The 18,369-nt window shown below is 41.2% G+C and overlaps 1 protein-coding gene across 1 annotated transcript in view; it reads left to right on the top strand.

Annotated features, from left to right (window-relative positions):
• Nucleotides 1-18,369, top strand: part of CHN2 (chimerin 2) — a 211,629-nt gene that overhangs the window by 173,050 nt on the left and 20,210 nt on the right. The window contains exons 8-10 of the mRNA XM_054020062.1: nucleotides 9,486-9,570; nucleotides 11,979-12,152; nucleotides 14,064-14,141. Coding sequence (XP_053876037.1) covers nucleotides 9,486-9,570; nucleotides 11,979-12,152; nucleotides 14,064-14,141 — 337 coding nt within the window. The remainder of the gene's footprint in view (nucleotides 1-9,485; nucleotides 9,571-11,978; nucleotides 12,153-14,063; nucleotides 14,142-18,369) is intronic.

The raw sequence follows: 18,369 nt of genomic DNA, 5'->3' as shown, positions 1-18,369 counted from the left end.
TTTAAAAAGGCACACCTGAGACACTGCTATGGATCCATCTTTTCTGATTTTGACTCTTCGTCTCCCAAAGTTCAAGGTGTTCAAGCCAAATAATTAACTAAAAGGATCTAGGATGTGTTTTGCATGTTTAATACCCATTTTGAATTTTAAATCGCTATATGGGGGGGTTGGTATAAAAGTTACAGCCTGTCGTGCACTTTGTATTTAAATAATATTGTGAGGAAGGTCATGCTAGATGCTAGTGGAGATATGTGTATGTATAGTAGTGGAGGGAGTGGAAAAGAGCAAAACCAGACTTTCTGTCTTTGCCCCATCAAAGTAACTGCACAAGCAAGGGGATCGCTCCTTCTTAGTGGCCTTGGAGAGGCACAATTGACCCTGCACAGGCTGGGGAAAATTTGGAACCAAGACCCTGCCCTCCTACTCATAGGCCAGCAAAACTGGCCTGCTGTGGGGAGCATGCTGCACTATACAGAAGGATGGTTTAGTATGCAGATCCTTCCTTTGCTCCCTGCAGCTCCTCAAGGGATCGCAGGCACAATCTCTTCCAGAACTTGCCCTGGAGCAGTGCAGCTTTGTATTGCCACAGTGTGGAGCAGTGTAAAAAGCAGACCATCTAACCCTATGTTAGGGCAAACTGTTGAAGTCCTTCCCATGACCATTCTTTTTGGTCCTAAACTATGATAGCAAACATCCTATATTTTTTGGAAATGGCTGAACAGTTCACATTGTATCAGACTAGTGTTCAGAAACTGAAATTAAAAATGGAGTAGATTCATTAGCTGACACATCTGGGAGTGGAGAGGACTTATATAGCAGTAAAGAAAGTAAGTCCTTGAGGCCAGGTCTTGATGGACAAAAAGGTGCTTTCTTCAATTGTATTAGCTCATTTGAGTTAGCTTAACGTAACTGGAAAGTTCCCTTAACTCTCATTAAGGTCCTGATCCTGCAAACACTCATACAAGTGGTTAACTTCACTACCTTGAGTAGTCCCATTAACTTCAACAGCACTACTCATGGTAGAAAAGTTAAGCAGGTACGTAAATATTTGCAGAATCGAAGCCTAAGGGCATGGCTACACTGGAGTTGGAGGTGAACTTCCAATTTGGGTAGAAATATGGATGCTAGTTTTGATCAAGCTAGCATGTTAAAAATTGAAGTGTCTCTGCAGCGGCATGAATGGCAGGAGTGCAATCCTACCCTGAAACTTGGGTACGTATTTGAGCAACTAGCCCATCTTGCTGCCCATAGCACCATGGCTATACTGCTATATTTAGCATGCTAGCTCATTCAAAGCTAGTGCACGTATGTCTACGCAAGCTGGAAATTACACCTCCAGCTCCACTATACTCTAAAGACACAGGCTAGCACCTTTTAGAATGTTTCCACTCCTTGTGATATAGACTCAGGAGGGAGTTAACTCAATTGAGCTAACATAACTGAAGAAAACGTATGTTTTGTCCATTGAGACGTGGCCTGAGTTAGTCGAGTCACAGCAAACGTGGAATGGCATATACTCTAGAGTTACCTTTTACAAAACAAGATCTCACTTTTTATAACAGAAATTAACATAGGACCAGATTCTGCCCTCACTTCTTATTATTAGACTACACAGTCTTCTGAATTTCCCATTACCACAGGTTTCAAGTGGTATCATGCCCGATTCTACATTGATAGTAATGTTTGTTGAACCCTGTGCCAGCACAGAGTTCCAGGAACATCAATGGGGACCAAAGGAGATGCCTCGGGACAACAGCATGCAGTTTATTGTAGTATCAGGGCCCAATGCAGGAAAGAATTTGGCCCATTATAATTGTAGAACCTTAGAAGTGACCTCAGTGTACATTGCAACATATAAAATTTAGTGAGCAGTAAGGGTTTTAATTATGGCATGTACACTCAATGTTTTTTTTCCCCATGAGTCTGTTTTTTTTTTTTTTTTAAATTACGCCTTTGTGAGAAGTGGTATTTTCATTGTCCCAAAACAAAACTGGTAATGGATTCAATTCTGTTCCCACTGAAGCCAATGGGAGTTCTGCCATTGATTTCAAAGGGATTCAATTCAGGCCCCAGAGCTGAGGTAAAGGGTTCCTACTTTCAACTGAAAGTCTGAAAATCTCTTCATCTCTTTTTGATACGAAAGAAAAAAAAGCTTCAAAACCAGGTCAGATAACCAAAAAATTATCTGAAAGCAGCTCTGCATATTTCATATGAAGAGCACACATGTCTTCCCAAGGCAGTTCTTCATTTGCTGCTGTAGTGTTGTTATTAATGGATTCACTCTCTGTGGCTTTGGTGAAATCACTTAACTTTTCTGCCTTATTTTCCTCATCTGTGAAGTAGAGAGAATACCTACCTCACAGTGATATTGCAACTATTAATGACTGTGTAAAGCATTGTACACATGCAGATTCACAGAGAAAGATGGAAGGGACATTAAAGAGACAGTATGGAAGCAATGGTAGTAGAGAGATGAAAGTAAAGGAAACAGAGAAGAGCATCACTAATGAAGACAAAATGTAATATGTGTGTGTGAGAGAGAGAGGATTAATATGAAGAAGAAACTACTTTTCAGTGAAAGCACTGGAGAGAGAGAATAATACAAAGAAAGGAGATATAAATACGGAAAATGAAAGGAGATGACATGGAGATGAATAGAGAGAGTCAGACAGTGGGAGAGGGGAAAAGAAGAAACTAAAGAAGGGAATAAGAGGAAAACACATTTTTAGACTAACATTTTGTTGAACTATCTCACAGACAACTCATATCTCTGGACAGTAAGTTTGGAGCAAAGGGATGGCATTTTGAGCACTTACGCAATATTAATACTACTGAGTCCCCTGCATTCTACAGCTAAATAATGGTGGGAAAAGACAAGAAAAAAGTTTACCAGAATGTACATCAGACCCCTTTCATTATTGGGGTGAATAGGGGATATTGACCCCAAAACCTCAGCTAACATCGAGAATTGTCCCTTGCTGTTTCTTTTTAAAGGTTGGCAGTATGCGAGGACACCAGCACAAGCAGCTCAACACTAACTCAACAGTCCAAAAATTTGAAAGGGGGCGGGAGGACTCAAAAAGTTATCTTGATGATTCTTCAAAAAGCCTATGCCCAATTCAGTAGATAGTGTTGTGATCATAGGGATGTGGGTACAAAACAAAAAATATCATCCTATCTCAAAATACTATGACTGCCTCGGAACCCTTGCACAGTATAAAATAGCTCCGGGATCAGTTCTGCAGTCGTTTCTTAGGCAAAACTCTCATTTACTGTGACCAAAGTCTTACTTTCAGCATCTGCCTTAAGAGTCAGTCTGAGATGAAGTGTTATTTTTAAGAATACAGACCCTTCTTTTTTATTGACATTGAAAGTAATGGTCAGCCAAACTGAAGACACAGTTCAGATATGTATCTTAAATTATATTACTGCTTATCCAAATTTCATGAAATTTCATCTAGAAACCTCAAAAGATCATGCTTTTTACTTGTGAGACAGCAGTATTTCTCTGTTTCAGCTGGACCAGAAATGCTGCAAGACCAGCCTTTCTCATGTAATTTCAGCCAAAACATGGAGATGTGAAAGTAACATGAAATAAATAAATTTAACTGAAATTTTGGGGCATCAAAATCAATGGTAGATGAGGGTGCTCAGCAACTCTCAGGTTTGGGTCCTCGCTGAAAATAATAATGACCACTTCCCATTTGTGCAAGAGATACTGAGAATCTAAAGTTTAGCGATATCCCTCAAACAATTTCACGCTTGTAGTTAAAGGTAAGTGCAGACCCACACATTACATAGTTACACATCTAAAATTGGTAGCATTGCAGTCATAAATAATTGTGTCTGCAATTTTGTACCTACAACATTATGCTGGAGGCCACATTTTAAAATTTAAGCCTAAAACTCCAAGAGCAAGATTCTCAGCTGATGTAAATCAGTGTCAATGAAGCTATGCTATTTGCACCAGCTGGGGATCTAGCTTTAAATGCATGTTAACTGATCCCTGTAAGACAACCTATGAATTGAACAAGAAGTGATTGAAACGCATACATAATAATTTGAGTTGGTCAAATGTTCCAGTTTAAGCATTTTAGTACCAAAAGAGATGGAAAAATTAGCATTGCTTTAAGCTAAATAGCGATTGCTTTACAGCTGCAATTAGTTACATAATTATTGACTACATGGATAATTAGGAGTAATTTGTTGTCAAGCTATGCTAAGTGAAAATGTAGTTTTTAATCATCAAACTAGAAAGATAGTAAGATATTTAAAAATACTTCATTTTACAAAGGAATAGCAATGTTGTTATCAATTAATACAAACTCGTTTCAGAAAAAAGTAAAGTGAAACAGGAAAATGGGGGAAAAAGCATTAGTTTGGTTTATTAATTAATACATGTTTTCCAACACAAATGGATGGAAATATTTGAGTATGTTTGTAGCTGTTAATAGAATCATAGAATATCAGTGTTGGAAGGGACCTCAGGAGGTCATCTAGTCCAATCCCCTGTTCAAAGCAGGACCAATTCCCAATAAAACAAGTTCTGTTTTCATAGATTCATAGATTCATAGATTATAGGACTGGAAGGGACCTCGAGAGGTCATCGAGTCCAGTCCCCTGCCCGCATGGCAGGACCAAATACTGCCTAGACCATCCCTAATAGACATTTATCTAACCTACTCTTAAATATCTCCAGAGACGGAGATTCCACAACCTCCCTAGGCAATTTGTTCCAGTGTTTAACCACCCTGACAGTTAGGAACTTTTTCCTAATGTCCAATCTAGACCTCCCTTGCTGCAGTTTAAACTCATTGTTTCTGGTTCTATCCTTAGAGGCTAAGGTGAACAAGTTCTCTCCCTCCTCCTTATGACACCCTTTTATATACCTGAAAACTGCTATCATGTCCCCTCTCAGTCTTCTCTTTTCCAAACTAAACAAACCCAATTCTTTCAGCCTTCCTTCATAGGTCATGTTCTCAAGACCTTTAATCATTCTTGTTGCAATTCTTTGGACCCTTTCCAGTTTCTCCACATCTTTTTTAAAATGCGGCGCCCAGAACTGGACACAATACTCCAGCTGAGGCCTAACCAGAGCAGAGTAGAGCGGAAGAATGACTTCTCGTGTCTTGCTCACAACACACCTGTTAATGCATCCCAGAATCATGTTTGCTTTTTTTGCAACAGCATCACACTGTTGACTCATATTTAGCTTGTGGTCCACTATAACCCCTAGATCCCTTTCTGCCGTACTCCTTCCTAGACAGTCTTTTCCCATTCTGTATGTGTGAAATTGATTTTTCCTTCCTAAGTGGAGCACTTTGCATTTGTCTTTGTTAAACTTCATCCTGTTTAACTCAGACCATTTCTCCAATTTGTCCAGATCATTTTGAATTATGACCCTGTCCTCCAAAGTAGTTGCAATCCCTCCCAGTTTGGTATCATCCGCAAACTTAATAAGCGTACTTTCTATGCCAATATCTAAGTCGTTGATGAAGATATTGAACAGAGCCGGTCCCAAAACAGACCCCTGCGGTACCCCACTCGTTACGCCTTTCCAGCAGGATTGGGAACCATTAATAACAACTCTCTGAGTACGATTATCCAGCCAGTTATGCACCCACCTTATAGTAGCCCCATCTAATTTGTATTTGCCTAGTTTATCGATAAGAATATCATGCGAGACCGTATCAAATGCCTTACTAAAGTCTAGGTATACCACATCCACCGCTTCACCCTTATCCACAAGGCTCGTTATCCTATCAAAGAAAGCTATCAGATTGGTTTGACATGATTTGTTCTTCACAAATCCATGCTGGCTATTCCCTATCCCCTTACCACCTTCCAAGTGTTGGCAGATGATTTCCTTAATTACTTGCTCCATTATCTTCCCTGGCACAGAAGTTAAACTAACTGGTCTGTAGTTACCTGGGTTGTTTTTATTTCCCTTTTTATAGATGGGCACTATATTTGCCCTTTTCCAGTCTTCTGGAATCTCTCCCGTCTCCCATGACTTTCCAAAGATAATAGCTAGAGGCTCAGATACCTCCTCTATTAGCTCCTTGAGTATTCTAGGATGCATTTCATCAGGCCCGGGTGACTTGCAGGCATCTAACTTTTCTAAGTGATGTTTAACTTGTTCTTTTTTTATTTTATCCGCTAAACCTACCCCCTTCCCATTAGCATTCACTATGTTAGGCATTCCTTCAGACTTCTCGGTGAAGACCGAAACAAAGAAGTCATTAAGCATCTCTGCCATTTCCAAGTTTCCTGTTACTGTTTCTCCCTCTTCACTAAGCAGTGGGCCTACCCTGTCTTTGGTCTTCCTCTTGCTTCTAATGTATTGATAAAAAGTCTTCTTGTTTCCTTTTATTCCCGTAGCTAGTTTGAGCTCATTTTGTGCCTTTGCCTTTCTAATCTTGCCCCTGCATTCCTGTGTTGTTTGCCTATATTCATCCTTTGTAATCTGTCCTAGTTTCCATTTTTTATATGACTCCTTTTTATTTTTTAGATCGTGCAAGATCTCGTGGTTAAGCCAAGGTGGTCTTTTGCCACATTTTCTATCTTTCCTAACCAGCGGAATAGCTTGCTTTTGGGCCCTTAATAGTGTCCCTTTGAAAAACTGCCAACTCTCCTCAGTTGTTTTTCCCCTCAGTCTTGATTCCCATGGGACCTTACCTATCAGCTCTCTGAGCTTCCCAAAATCTGCCTTCCTGAAATCCATTGTCTCTATTTTGCTGTTCTCCCTTCTACCCTTCCTTAGAATTGCAAAGTCTATGATTTCATGATCACTTTCACCCAGGCTGCCTTCTACTTTCACATTCTCAACGAGTTCCTCCCTATTTGTTAAAATCAAGTCTAGAACAGCTTCCCCCCTAGTAGCTTTTTCAACCTTCTGAAATAAAAAGTTGTCTCCAATGCAGTCCAAGAATTTGTTGGATAGTCTGTTCCCCGCTGTGTTATTTTCCCAACATATATCCGGATAGTTGAAGTCCCCCATCACCACCAAATCTTGGGCTTTGGATGATTTTGTTAGTTGCTTGAAAAAAGCCTCATCCACCTCTTCCACCTGGTTAGGTGGCCTGTAGTAGACGCCTAGCATGACATCTCCCTTGTTTTTTGCCCCTTTAAGCCTAACCCAGAGACTCTCAACACTTCCGTCTCCTATGTCCATCTCTACCTCAGTCCAAGTGTGTACATTTTTAATATATAAGGCAACACCTCCTCCCTTTTTCCCCTGTCTATCCTTCCTGAGCAAGCTGTACCCATCCACACCAACATTCCAATCATGTGTATTATCCCACCAAGTTTCAGTGATGCCAACAATGTCATAGTTGTATTTATTTATTAGCACTTCCAGTTCTTCCTGCTTATTCCCCATACTTCTCGCATTTGTATATAGGCATCTAAGATACTGGTTTGATCTTTCCTCCCAGTTTTGTCCTGACTCTCCTTTCTCTCTGCCAATATAGCCCACACTCCCTCTTGTTTCCGACTCATTTCCCCGGTCTCCATGTTCCCCACTTACCTGTGGGCTTTGCTCACCTGTCCCCGTCGAACCTAGTTTAAAGCCCTCCTCACTGAACTTGAGAGCAAATGGTGCAATACCATTGAAGCCTTTAGTTACACAAGGGATTGATTTTTAGGGTGACCAGACAGCAAATGTGAAAAATCGGGACGGGGGTGGAGGGTAGTAAGAGCCTATATAAGAAAAAGACCCCAAAATCAGGACTGTCCGTATAAAATCGGGACATCTGGTCACCCTGATTGATTTGGCCAAGACAGTTAGTAAAATCTATAACGTATGTTGTATTTTTGTGCAATTTTGTTTGGTATTATTTTCAGACAAATACCTCTGATTTCATAATAACATGACAAATATTTTCATTGCATGAGCTGTGATTTCCTGATGCAATACACTAATGCAAAATACAATAATGCTGTAAGTGGTGCTGTAGACATAGCAGGGCCATGATATTAGCAAGCTGTCTGTTTGCTTGAAAATTGTGTATCGTTTATTTGGAAAAGGGCAATAACTGCACTTTTCCCATCTAAATATACTTTATTAAAAATTAAAGTAAGAAACTTTTTCCCCAGCCAGTAGTGACCTTTCAACAAAGTACCCAGGGGATTTAAAAAAAAAAAAAAAAGAAAGAAAGTAAAGGGTTAGTCAACAGAGAGGAAGCATTAGCAGCCTCAGTGTGCACAATTTATGTTTTGTTAAATAAAGTCTCTAGGCAGATCTAGCCCATGCTGTGTCCATTTACACAGGACTATACTTGACTATTTACCATGTTGTTCAATGAAAATTAAGTGCACACTGTACCAGACCAATTGCAAAGGGCTCGAAAGGCGCCAGTGTTAATTTTGTACTAGATAGCCATATTTTAAATAACAAAAAGATCCCCCATTATAGGTTCTTTAAAATGCAGTTGGTGAAGCAAGTGTTTTGTGCAAAAGGCAGCTGAGGAAACTGTGTTCTGTCTGCTCTTTTCATGCCACTTTCCCCTTATTGTACTGATATGTGGATTGTAGTAAAATGAGACTGAGTGTGACTTTATTGAATAAAGATCTATTTTGTTTGTTTGTTTTGTTTTTTGGTCTATGTGAGATCAGTTTAGTTATTGAGGTGGTTTGGTAGGGGGAGTAGTTTGCTTATGACTGTAATTGATTCAGTCATGCAAAAGCAGATGATTGCCCAACTTTTGCCTAGAATGTCTACGCAAATTGTTCATTACTCCTTTTGATTCCCTTGGCTTTTGCTTTATTATTCTTTTTTTTAAATGGTGCAAATGCCCACATGACGGAGCCATGCCATAATCCTATTGTACGAATACCTATGCGATATTCAAAATATTAGAACTTTGAAGCTGCATGGGGGGGGCAAATTTTGCCCTCAGTACCCTAGTCAAGACCCCCTGACATCAATAATAGTTGTGAAAGCGTATTGGAAAGCAGAATTTGGCCACAGCATGACAGCGGAGAGAATTCAGTGGAAGAAAATATCTCCATCTCTTTCCAATGGTCTGTTGCAGAGTGGGTGAATCTCTGAAGCTTTCTGATTTTATTTTAGCTAGTCCAGTAAAAGGAATGACTACAACTCCTTGGATTATTTGTTTTATTTTTGTCTATTTTGATAGTGGACTAAACCCAGTTACCACTTCTGCATCTGCACTGAACTAAATGTAGGTGACACAAAAGATACACATCAACTGGCACAAAAAAAATGTTTTAAAAGTAATTTGTTTCTATGCCATACAGTATCCAGTTCTGTGTTATGATAGGCCTATTGTGAGATAAGAGACCATAAAGATCAAAGCACATTTATTTTCCCAGGATTTATTTCATACAGACTTTGGAAAGACGTGTGTACTGTATGCTGAAGACTTACTCCTACTGAGTCCTTTGTTGTTTATCTCTTTTACTTGTTCCATCTGTCAGACCATCTGCCTCCTGATGACCCCATTTTTTTGATTGTATTACAGGTCTACACATTCCGAGGTCCACACTGGTGTGAATACTGTGCCAATTTCATGTGGGGGCTCATCGCTCAGGGAGTCAGGTGTTCAGGTAGCTTTACACATTTAATTTATCTTGGTTCTTTCTTCTGAAAAATAAAAGGGTAAGCTCCGTGAGGGAGGAATGGGGGACAGTTTCATAAAATGTAACAAGAAATTGCTATCTAATTAGTCCAAGGGCTGAATTTGCTGTAGTTTAGCCCTTTTCAAGAAGTGCTGAGCACTAGGTACATATTTTAACAACAACCAATAAGGAATGGGAGTTGCACAGAAATCAGGATCCAGTCCCAGTGTTAGCAAGGGAGAATAAGGGGGAAGAGGGAGGGAGATCTTTCCACTTTTTATATCTGAAGAACAGAGAAATTAGCAGCACCAGTTTTTGTTTTTGTTTTAAACTTATCCTGCTTGTTTCTGGACTCCTGTAGGGCCTTACAAGAATATGTAAACATATTGGGAAGAAGATGGTGCTATATTTTCCTTTGGAAACTTGATCCTTTTTTTTCTAAACAAAGGACTTAGAAATATTGTCCTGTTTATTTTTCCTGCTTAGTTGGCTTAGAAGTAGAGGCATCTCTCCATGGACATCTTTATAACAGTATGTTGGCAATGTGTATGCCCCAGTATTTTGGTTTAGGTTTTTCATCAGCATCCTGTAAATCATCTTTCTTATGGTAGTGCCAGGTTTTGGTTTATATGTTTTTACATCTTAAGAAACAAGATCTGAAGATGGCACAAAGCCAGCCTCAGCTAGACTTCATAATTCATCTTTTTGCCACTCACTCTTGAAAAATGTCCTCCTCTGGGGAAAGATGATCACCTTTGACCAATAAAAATACCATATGTTGCTACAAACCTCAAAATATCCTTCCTCGTGGAAAAGAAAAAATGTTACCCTCATTTCCAAAAGAATTAATTTTCTGGTTTTTCTTTTACTTTGTTAACCTTTTAATAGGTTTTAAATTTTATTTTTTTCCATTTGTTTGCTACATTGCTACAATAAACCAAGAACCATTACTCCATGATTTTGTTTGATGCAGGAATGGAAAAAAATGTTGATGCATCACATGCAAATTTTGGTAACTACATTCTGCTAATCGAAATTCTCCTTCCACTTTCAGTTGAAGATAGCGCTCCCTCTCACTTCCTGTCCTAACCTTATGGGAGTTACAGTGCACCGATTAACAGCAGCCACTTGCAACCCCACATCAGACTGTATCTGAGGGGTGGGTGAAGTGACGCCACATAAAATTTGTATAGCAATTTGAGGGTCCTTTAAGATAAAAGTTGATTTATAAATTTAAAGTATCAATACATGCATGGCCCACTTATTGTACTTTACTACTTCATCTTCTCTACCTACAGATGGGTCAGAGGCAAGACAAAGAGTATAAAAATGAAATAAAAAAAGGAAAATGAATAACCATTACTGATCAGACTATTTAATCCTCAGTGTAAATGGGTAAAAATTGACCGTGTGGATCTAATGAATATTGTTGGATTTGTTCCCCTAATTTAAAATATCTAACCTATGAAAAGGCTTATTTATTTAGTATGAAGCTTAATACTTTCCCGCATTAAATTACCAACATTTAACTCTAAGTAGACAAACAAGTTTTTTTTTAACCTCAGATGAAATGTTTTGCAAGAACATTGAAAACAATAAAGGGAGTATCCTAAATGCAGCTGGCCAGATTTACTTAGATTTCACTGAACAATAATGCATTATGCAGTAGTTTCTGTCTGAAGAGACCAAATAAACTAAACTGATTCCATTAAACTTATAGAAGGTTTGAATTTTTTTTTTTTTGGTGACAATTTGATTTTGTTTGATTGACATTTTATGGAACGTAATATTGAGATGTGTTTCAAGTAGTTCAGAGAGTTGTTTAAAATTTTAGTAGTTCAGCCAGTAATCAATATGCAAAAGGTATATTTGCCTTACCAGTGACAATTTCAGGAATGTTAAGGAGGAGAATGATTATAGCATAAGGGCCTTGGTTAATAACAAGCACACTTTTGCTTTGCTCCTCTACACACACTATCAGTGAGAAGCAGAACTGGAAATGCTTTGCAGTAGAAAGCAAACTTCTGTGAAAAGTACATTGGAGTGTAGTCCTTGTTCCTGACCCTGTTTTTTTCCTAACACGCTTTGTGGCTGATGCAAGATAATCGTCTTCTGGGCTCTTCTCACTAACTTTTTTCAGCGATCCTCCATCCTCTTCACAATCTCAGCATTGCAGTGACCCTCTCTTCCGGGTGTTGGATGTTACCAAGTCCTGTCAATGTTATTGAGTGAGTCAGCCACAGGAGTCACTAGAGAGCGATGTGAAGTGGTTTTGTGTTTGTTCTGGTTTTGTCTGAGCGGTGAGGGTTTTCCTGTTTGTTTGTATAAGCTCATGAAACCATTATTAGCAAAACCTATCAATGGAAGCGTTAATTCTGGCAAAACTTTATTCACAGACTGTGGGTTGAACGTACACAAACAGTGTTCCAAATATGTGCCCAATGACTGTCAACCAGACCTCAAGAGGATCAAGAGAGTCTACTGCTGTGACCTCACTACACTAGTGAAGGCCCACAACACACAGAGACCCATGGTTGTGGATATATGCATTCGAGAAATAGAAGCAAGAGGTTTGCATGATTTTTTTTGTTTGACTAGAGTGGAATGTCACTAGATCTATAATATTACATTAATTGTGATCAAGGAGCAGCAGATACACACAAAAATTAAATCAACTTTGAATTGCATGTTAAGTTGGGAGAAAAAATAGGCCCAAGTAAATGGAAGAGTGGACAGAAGTAGTTTTTTTAGTAAAAATTCTATTGTTTTGCATTGGCTAGTAAAGTCCAGTTCTGTCATTTCCAAATGCAAATTATTTAAATTGCTTTTTAAAAAATATATTAGATAGCTCTTCTAGAATGAAAACTATTCATGTCATACTTTTTAAAAGGGCAAACTTTAAACTCATTTATGTGTCTTTTCACTTGGTTAATTTACCTTTGGCACATATATTTACAATATTTTCATTTCAAAGCAATCAGTTTAATTCCGTGAAAGTTATGAATAGTTTTAATTTTAAACTATTTCAGAACATCATATGCGAGAGAACACAAAAGAAAGGAAATGGCTCATACAAAACGTGAAAGAGGAGTGCAACATTTTGTGACCTGTGGCAAGCCTCTCTTCTAGTGAAATTCACATTACATTCTGTTTCTGACTGATGAATGACATAGCCAAGCAACATGTCACAGCCAAAAAGCCAGCTTGTGATTTGTCTTTTACTGCACTGACATGCATTCCACATTTACAAATTACAATAACACCAAGTACAAAATGATTACAAGCTAATGATCATGTATATGTTATTGGTGGCTTGCAAGTGAGTTGTGCCACCTGATAAGCCATGTTTTTTTAATTTTTGACATGATTGTAATCTGCATGGTAACACACTGCTGCCAGACATGGAGATTTCACATCAGTGTAGGGAATTTAGCCACACATCTTCCATTAAAATTAATAGAAGATCTGCAGCTAAATCCTCTGTACTGCTCTGCAAATCTCAGCCAGGATTATATCATCACTGCAAGAACAAATGGAGAGAGAGGATGGGTTTGAGAGAGAACAGTTTTACTGAAACATAAGTATGTATGATAGCAAAGGACACATTAGAAAGCTATATTGCATTTGATATATAAATATTCTTTCTTTTACATATGTCAGTTAAGACTAAATTGGTTGTCCTCTTTCATTATCAATACCTTAACATCTGTAAGAACTTTAAAAATCCCTCCTGTTGGGATATTGGTTTTGGTCATGATACAGGCTCAGTAGCTAAGAAAGGCTAGTGTCTGTTTGTTGGGTGATGATCGTCACAATAAGGAACCGGTGAGTTAAAACAAATAACAGCCATGTAAGCCACTTTGACTAGTTGTATATGCTGTCTTGGACCATGCTTCTTTCCTGTAGGGATGGGAACAGTGCAAGAAGATTTGTGGAGGCTAGCAGCAAACAGATCTCCAGCCAGGCAAAGAACAGTGGGAGGGATTTGTTGTGCGAAAGAACAGTGCATGCTGCACGTACCAGTTAAGATTGACAGCAAAATCAGAGAGCAAAAAGGGTCACAAGAAGGTAGAGTTAATTGCTGGCATCACTATAGGTAATTAAGAACACAGACACAGGGAAGGCAGAATTTAAAGCTATAGTAATTACAGACCAAAAAAAAAGAGACCAAATAAGACGTGATCACACCATGAGCTGCCAGTATAGGCAAATTGCAGTATTTTGTAGCTGATATTGTGTATTCCCTACCAAACTAATAAAACCAGAAAATGTAACCAACTTGTAGTCTTTAAAAATTACCTTAATTCTTCTTTAAAATATTCAGAAGTTTAACATTAAAATTATTGCTCGTGTCACATTTCATATATGGGATTATTAACATAACATAAAATAACTGTGACTAGATTTGACAAGATTGAATATTTGTTGATATATATCTGTTGATAGCAGAAATAAAGCTAAATCAGATGTTTACCTTGCAGGTTTAAAGTCAGAGGGCCTTTACAGAGTCTCGGGGTTCACTGAACACATTGAAGATGTCAAAATGGCTTTTGATCGAGGTACAGTGTGTTTTAATATTAGATGGGTTTTCAGCTGAACTTTTGGTTTAAAGAAACACTGTTCTCAATGATATCTGGGTGCTCAAATACCATGGAGAGGAAACTGGTCTATAAGCAGAAGCCCAAAATGTTACCTATCTTTTTTTCTGATGTTATTATTTTTTACTTTATTATTTTTCACTTTTCACATGAATAAAATCATATTTCATAGTTGGAATAAAGTAGATAAACACACAACAAATAAATGTAGCTAGGGAGGTGAAAGGTTCAGATGACTGGTAATGGGCTAGAGCAGGGGTCAGCAACCTTTCAGAAGTGCTGTGCCGAGTCTTCATTTATTCACTCTGATTTAAGGTTTCGTGTGCCAGTCATACATTTTAACATTTTTAGAAGGTCTCTTCTATAAGTCTATAATATAGAACTAAACTATTGTTGTATGTAAAGTAAATAAGGTTTTAAAAATGTTTAAGCTTCATTTAAAATTAAATTAAAATGCCCCCCGGTCAGGTGGCCAGGACCCAGGCAGTGTGAGTGCCGCCGAAAATCAGCTTACGTGCTGACTTCGGCACGCGTGCCATAGGTTGCCTACTCCTGGGCTAGAGCCTTTCACCTCTAGGCAGGGGCGGCTCTAGGCACCAGCAAAGCAAGCACGTGCTTGGGGCAGCCCATTTGCAGGCGCGGCAGGGATCCAGCATGGGAGCTGAGAATCAACAGGGGGCCCTGGGAGCTGTAGTTCCTTGGTTAGCTCCCTGCCTATAGAGCCATCCCTGGAGCAGGGAAATAACTACATTTCCCAGCATTCCCTTGGCCACTACCAACAGGAAAGGGGGAGGGAGTGAGGTAGCTGAGACCTCATGCTGCAGCCTGCTATGAATGGAGAGCTGCACTGTGAGTAAGGATTCCATATTTTAACATTCAAAAAATAGGACACTCCACGGGGAGGGAGGGTAGCCCCACCCTGCCCCCATCCACTCCCTCTGACTGCGCCCCACAGAAACCCCAACCCATCCAACCCCCTTGCTCCCTGTCCCCTGATCACCCCTGGGACCCCTGCCCCAACTGCCCCACAGGACCCCACCCCCTATCTAAGCCCCAATGGTCCTTGTCCCCAACTGCCCCCTCCTGAGACACCCCCCCCAACTTCCCCCCAGGACCCCACCCCCTACCTGTCCCCTGACAAACCCCTGGGACTCCCATGCCTATCCAACTGCTGCCTGTCCCCTGACTGCCCCCCCCCGAACCTCTGCCCCATCCAACCCCCCTTGCTCCTGCCCCTTGACTGCCCCTCCCGGAACCCCCTACCCCTTCTCCAACCCCCCACCCCCTTACCGTGCCACTCAGACCAGCGTGTCTGGCTTCGCGCAGCGCCAGACACGCTACTTCATACATGCTGGCGTGCTCCCCTGCGGAGCCACAGACCCCCCGCTCCTCCCCCCCCCCCCCCCAGCGCCTGCCTTCCAGATTTGAACCCCTCAAAATTCAGGAGTGCTCAAGCTTAGTTTGGGCAGCTGTTACTTCATTTCTCCCAAATCAAATATACTGATCCATTGTAACTTGCTGTAGAAAAAGTAGGATAAAATTGAGCAAGAAATGCTTCCCAGTGGTTTTTAGGACTGGAATTGCTATTTTCAACAGCCATTGCCTTTTTGTTTGTTTGTTTGTTTGTTTAAAAGGAAGACAGTGATATTGCATTGGCAAATTCCCCATAGAAAGAAAGAGTGGAACAAAAGAATAATAAAGGCACCTCAACTTTTCCTCATTTACGTAGGACAGTCTTATAATATGCATCCAGATATCCTCCAATCACACAAGCTGAAAATTGTTCCGTTTTACTGCAGTTCTGTAACCATATGGGAACCAATCCTGTCTGTGTTCTGTGCACATCTAAAATTCCTGCTGAATGACCTGCCCTGGGAGTGAGTTACCAGTGACCCAGGGCTGCGGCGGAAGGAGGGTGCAGGTGGCGGGGGGGCTGAGCCCAGGGCTGGGGCAGCAGGAGGTGTTGGGGGGGCAATGGTGGAAGGGTAGGGGGAACCCAGAGCTGGGGTGGCAGGGTGTGTGTGTGTTTGTGGGGGAGAGCCCAGGGCTGGGGCGGCAGGGGGGGTGCGGTTGAGGGGGTGAGAGCCCAGGGCTGGGGAGGCAGGGGTGTGCAGGTCAGGGGGTGAGAGCCCAGGGCTGGGCAGGTACGGGGGTGCGGGTGGTGGAGAAGAGCCCAGGGCTGGGGTGGCAGGGGGTGCGGCGAGGAGCCCAGGGCTGGGACGGGGGACAGCCAACATTTTTTTTGCTTGGGGCGGCAAAAAACCTAGAACCGGCCCTGGCTCTAGGTCACCACTTCAGACAGGGACATTCCTGAATGTCTGGAAGGCATCTAGCACATAGTGGATGCTACAATAATAAATAATAATGAACAATAATGATCTTTGTCCAGGAAGGTAGACTGCAGTTGTCATTGTGCTGAATGTTATACTCTGTGCTAAAATGGTCAAAGTGCAGTCATCTTAATAGGCAAGCGGATTTACATCATATACGGGAATTCACAACAAGGGTCCAAAAAACCTCCTCAAAATGTTTAGCTAATTTTATATAAAGAATGCTTTCTTAAAAACCCACAGGATTCTGCAAACCACATAGGCCCCACCACTTAGCTAACAGCACTGTGTCTGTCTGTATGTGTGTGTCATAGGGAGACAAGGTGGGTGAAGTAATATCTTTTTTTGGGCCAACTTCTGTCGGTGAGAGAGACAAGCTTTTGAGCTTACACAGAGCTCTTCTTCAGTTCTTCAGCTCTGTGTAAGCTCGAAAGCTTGTCTCTCTCACCAATAGAAGTTGGTCTAATGAAAGATATTACCTCACCCACCTTGTGCCTCTAATATCCTGGGACCTACAACAACACTGCATACAATGTGTGTGTAATTCACAGGCTACTTCTGTGTTTGCATGCTTCCCTGGGTACTTGTCTGTGCACTGAATTGCACATGTATCCCATACCTGTGCTGAGTGTTCACATATGCTGAATGGGGAACAGGTACACGCTGTGCACAGGGCATATACCTGTGTTCACACTGCCTCTTTTTTGTCTGCCACAGTAGTGCTAACGTTTCAGGGACAGTAACCCAGAGTCCTGTGCATCACAGGAGACACTCCGGGAACCGCCTTGCTACGTGTTGCTGGTACTGTACTCCGCCTTCACACATTTGGCAATGGCAGCTCCCTCTCGCTTCTACCAAACTGTGTTGGAGACATGGAGATGTGGTTCTGCTCTTCCTCACGGGACAAATGTTCCTGCGGTGCAGTACTGGATACTGGACAGAATCAACCCACATAAATTCGAGTCAGCAAAGACAGCTTATTGAGTGGGGGGAGAGGGGGATGAAATCCAGTAGGATCCCAAGAAACAGGTGTGTTGAGTGCTGGAAGTGCAATGGTATGCCCATGGGAGGGCTACCATGTCTGGTCCTGGAGAACTGTCATGGTGTGGTGGGATCACTTTGTTTTGGAAAGCTGGGCTGATTATTAGTGGCTGCAGCACTTCAGAATGAGGAGGCAGACCTTCATGGAATTGCACAAGAAGCTTGCACCAACTCTCCAATGCCAAATCACTTGATTTCGGAAACCCATACCCCAGTGCAAAAGTGGGTGGATATCACCCTTTGGAAGCTGGTAACACCTGACAGCTACACGTCAGTTGCAGACCAATTCAGGGTTGGGAAGTCAGCTGTCGAGGCAGTGGTTGTACAGGTTTGCCAGGGTATCAACACTGTGATCTACCCATGAGTGGTTGACAGAGCCAAAATCCCTGAAATGGTAGGGGGGTTTTCAGAGGATGGGGTTCCCAAACTGTGCAGGAGCATCAATGGAACACATATCCCAATACTTTGCCCACCCAAAGGGGCCAGTGACTACATGAACCACAAAGGTCACTATTCACTGGTTCTCCAAAGCTTAGTGGACTACAAGGGTCAATTCGTGCGCGACCGCTGGGCACATAGGAAAGGTCCATGACACCAATGTGCTTAGAAGGTCAGGGCTGTACCACAGAGGGGAAGAAAAGACTTTATTCTCCTGAAACTATATGATTCTATATGGTATTTCTGTGCTGACATTTTTTCTGGGGACCCCACAAACTCACTCCTACCTGTGGCTCATGGAACGTTAATCTGACATCACCAACCCCAGAAAAAGAAAGTTCACCTACAGACTCGGTAGCTGCAGGATAGTGGTGGTGGCA

The sequence above is a fragment of the Malaclemys terrapin genome, chromosome 2, assembly GCF_027887155.1.
Source record: "Malaclemys terrapin pileata isolate rMalTer1 chromosome 2, rMalTer1.hap1, whole genome shotgun sequence".
Taxonomy (NCBI): domain Eukaryota; kingdom Metazoa; phylum Chordata; order Testudines; family Emydidae; genus Malaclemys; species Malaclemys terrapin.
This window is presented reverse-complemented; position numbering and strand designations above follow the sequence as displayed.